Below are 3,929 nucleotides of genomic sequence, written 5' to 3'. Positions count from 1 at the left end.
GGAGACTCGCTTGAGCCCAGGAGTTGGAGGTTGCTGTGAGCGTGATGCCATGGCACTCTACCCAGGGGGATAGCTTGAGGCTCTGTCTCAAAAAAACAAAAACAAAAACAAAAACACAGGGACCAGTAGAGCTTAGGAACACTGATCTTGGATTGTATTTATCCAGTTTTGTGGTGGGCTATCTGCACTGTGGCAGTGACCTAGACAAAGAGTCATTAAATGTGCTAAAGCTCTATTAATAGTTTATCTAGTGCAGTGGTTCTCAGCCTTCCTAATTGCCATGTTGTTACAAATGGAAAAAAGGGGTCGTGACCCACAGGTTGAGAACCACAGATCTAGTGAAAGACCTCTTTATCAATGAGTACATGAAACTCTTCCAGTAAGCCAGAATTTAGAACTAACCCACAGCATATTCTGCACATATTAATAACCACCCAGTATACTAATGGTTGCTTGTTTTTGATTCAGAAAATTAAGCTATATTTGCAGAGAATCCTGCTCTTTCATTTTGCTTAAGAATGTAAAGTTTCTTATAAAGAGATTAGATAGTAGAGTTAAAACCCTTTAAATATTTTAGACTGTATAAAGGTAATAAGGTGCAAAAGCATTTTTTCTGAAGTAAACACACATTTATGATTCACCTTTTTATAATCATTTTCATTAATATTATACTTCCATTTAAACTTTTAAATCTCAGCCCTTTTAAAACAAACTCTAAATGGAATTTTTTTTATAGGCAGTCCCTGGGTTATGAATGAGATAGGTTCTATAGGTTCATTCCTAAGTTGAAATTTGTATGTAAGTTGAAATAGGTACGTTTATCTATTGCTCTTTTTGTAAGTTTAAGGCATATGTCAGTTGGATATTTGTTATTTGGGGGGCTGTTTATATTATAAATTTAATAAAATAGCATCTCAAAGGCCTGGAAAAATAGAAGAAAACCATCATCCTGCCTTAAAGTACTAGTATTACTTTGTGTACTTCTACAATAGTAGTTTTAAAATCATAACAGTATGTAATGGTAGTCACTATATACATCTTTTTTTTTTGTTAAATTTCATTTGTTTTCTCAGCATTGTTTCACAAGAAGATTTCTATTGTTTCTCATGAAGATTGACATTTGTAATGACTACACAATATTCTAGTAGAAACTGTAACTATTTAACGTTCTTTAGTATTTGTTACTTCTGAGAGTATAAAAAATGATATAGTCAACTATTTTTGCTTTCTTTTAGATTATTTCTATTACATAAATTTCTATTTGTTGGATTATTTGATCAAGGAGAGTGAATACTTTTGGGGTCCATGACATATAATTTTTTTTTTTTTTTTGAGACAGAGTCTCACTCTATTGCCCTTAGTAGAGTGCCATAGCATCGTAACTCACAGCAACCCCTCAAACTCTTGGGCTTAAGTGATTCTCTTGCCTCAGCCTCCCAAGTAGCTGGGATTACAGGCGCCCGCCACAATGCTTGGCTATTTTTTTGTTGTAGTTGTCATTGTTGTTGAACCCGCCAGCCCCTGTGTATGTGGCCAGCACCCTAACCACTGAGCTATGGGCACCAAGCCATTTTGTTCTGTTTTATAAAAAGAAACTCATCCACTTATGTTTCAACAAGTAATGTTAAAGTAGAATGATTTCATTGTATGATAATTTTACTGAGATTGACTTTAGTGTAAAAATATTTTATTTCTAATTAGGCTTAAAATTCTACTTCATTATTTTTACTCATTTTGTTATGTTACTTTGCATTTAGACACTTCTACATATTTATTTCATATTTTTTATAGTCTTTTATTTCGTGAACAGTCTTTCATTTGTTGTGTTTTGAAGTTCCTATCTATTTTGAAGTGATGGTTTAATTTTAACTTTCTTACAGTCCAAAATTAGTCGATGAAAATCTCTTCTTCTCCTGGTAAACAGCTATTTTTATTAAAACATGCTTATTTTGGGGGTGGCACCTGTGGCTCAATGAGTAGGGTACCGGCCCCCCTATATTGGAGGTGGTGGATTCAAATCTGGCCCTGGCCAAAAAACCCAGGAAAAATAAAAGATACACTTATTATTATTATTCTTTTTTAGAGACAGAGTCTCACTTTATCGCCCTTGGTAGAGTGCTGTGGCTCCACAGTTCACAGCAACCTCCAACTCCTGGGCCTAGGCGTTTCTCTTGCCTCAGCCTCCTGAGTAGCTGGAACTATAGGCACCCGCCACTACGCCCAGCTGTTTTTTTGTTGCAGTTTGGCCAGGGTCAGGCTTGAACCTACCACCCTCGGCATATGGGGCTGACTCCTTACTCACTGAGCCACAGGCACTGCCCAACATACTTATTTTTATGTACTTTTATAAGGAGAGAAACTTAAAATGTTTATGATGCTTTTATAAATGTCATTTTATGCATAGAAAAGTAGTGTCTACTTTTGGTATATATCTGTAAAATATATTGTGAAAGGCCTTGTAATACTATCCCCTTCCAAGGTATAATCACTGTTAACTGTTTCTTCAGAATTTTTTTTCTATACTTAGATTAAGTTATTCATTTGTTCAGGAAACATTTTATCTGTGCCTTATACTGTGCTAGTATTTATAAACCAAACACTTATTAAATGTTAGTAGACACAAAATCGACATGTTTGTGTTCTGTTGAATTTTGTACTCTAGTTCTTGAGGTTTTAGGAATCATTATTTGGTACTTTAAAAGCATTTTACATGTATTTCAGAGGTGTGGGTGATTGAAGATATAAACAAATAGCCAATTTGGGGAGTTCAGGGTTAAAATTTCATTTGTATGTAAACCTTTGACTTTGGCTGAGATAATCTTAAGATGAATTATAAATTATAAGATTAATTATAAAATCTGTATGATTGAGTAGATACATTTCTTGGAGTTAATATTTAAGTTTTAAAATATACGTGTATATTTTAGGTAGTAGTCGTCTTATAAGTACATCTTCTTGGCGAGATGGACAAAAATTAGTAAAGAAGATTCTGGGACCTGCACCCAGAATGGAGCAAAAAGAGCGAAGAACAGCGTCAAGTGACAGAGGTGGAAGAGAAAGAACTGCTAAATCTGGTGAGTGGCTATAATAAAATTGTTGAGAAAACAATTAAAAAGTGCTTATGTAGCTGAGCAATTAGTTATATAACCAACTAATATAACTAGGCGAAAATACTCTTCATAATGTGCTAGGACTTTATTTATTTTTTATTTTTTTATTTTTTACAATTTTGGCCAGGGCCAGAACTTTCAAAGAACTTTGGCTAGTGGTCTTGAACCCGCCACTCCCAATATATGGGCTCGGTGCTCTACTCCTTGAGCCACAGGCACTGCCTATTTTATTTTTTTTATATCATTTTTTTTTTTTCTTTTTGGCTGGGGTTGGGTTTGAACCCACCACCCTTGGCGTGTGGGGCTGGTGCCCTACTCCATGAGCCACAGGTGCTGCCCAGGACTTTATTTTATAATTGTGAATGTAGCTCAGAAAAGAAATGTTCTCTTGGGCTTGTCTGTGGATAATCTCTTCTTATAGGTGTTATGCTCATCTTTATTAAGAATCCTGTTTATGTTATGTTCATTACATTTATCTGTCATTGTGAATATGAAAGCATTATTTTAATCAAATCATGTTAGACTTTGAGGGACCTTAAGAGAATTAAGTCTGTTTGTCTGATCTCATTATATACAAACAAACATGGATAAACATTCACAAGGTTGAATTTTTCTTATTTGACAAATTAGGAAATGGGCTTTGAAAGAGAAGTGAGTTTTCTCAAGGGTATGTAGTTATTGGATGGCAAACTATGATGTAGGATCCAGAACTCTTTAGTTTGACCCTCAAGTCTATTGTTTTCACTTACTTAAGTATCTTGAATGCTATTTGTTTTTTTTTTTTTTTTTGAGACAGAGCCTCAAGCTATCCCCCTGGGT

The 3,929-nt window shown here is 34.8% G+C and overlaps 1 protein-coding gene across 4 annotated transcripts in view; it reads left to right on the top strand.

The window, feature by feature from the left end:
* CEP350 (centrosomal protein 350) overlaps nucleotides 1-3,929 on the top strand; it is a 187,037-nt gene that overhangs the window by 61,363 nt on the left and 121,745 nt on the right. For all 4 annotated transcript variants that reach the window (XM_023510752.1, XM_023510754.1, XM_023510753.1 and 1 more), the window contains exon 9: nucleotides 2,928-3,074. In XM_023510752.1, coding sequence (XP_023366520.1) covers nucleotides 2,928-3,074 — 147 coding nt within the window. The remainder of the gene's footprint in view (nucleotides 1-2,927; nucleotides 3,075-3,929) is intronic.

This window comes from Otolemur garnettii, unplaced genomic scaffold (assembly GCF_000181295.1).
Source record: "Otolemur garnettii isolate 467f Iridium unplaced genomic scaffold, OtoGar3 scaffold00016, whole genome shotgun sequence".
Classification (NCBI taxonomy): domain Eukaryota; kingdom Metazoa; phylum Chordata; class Mammalia; order Primates; family Galagidae; genus Otolemur; species Otolemur garnettii.
This window is presented reverse-complemented; position numbering and strand designations above follow the sequence as displayed.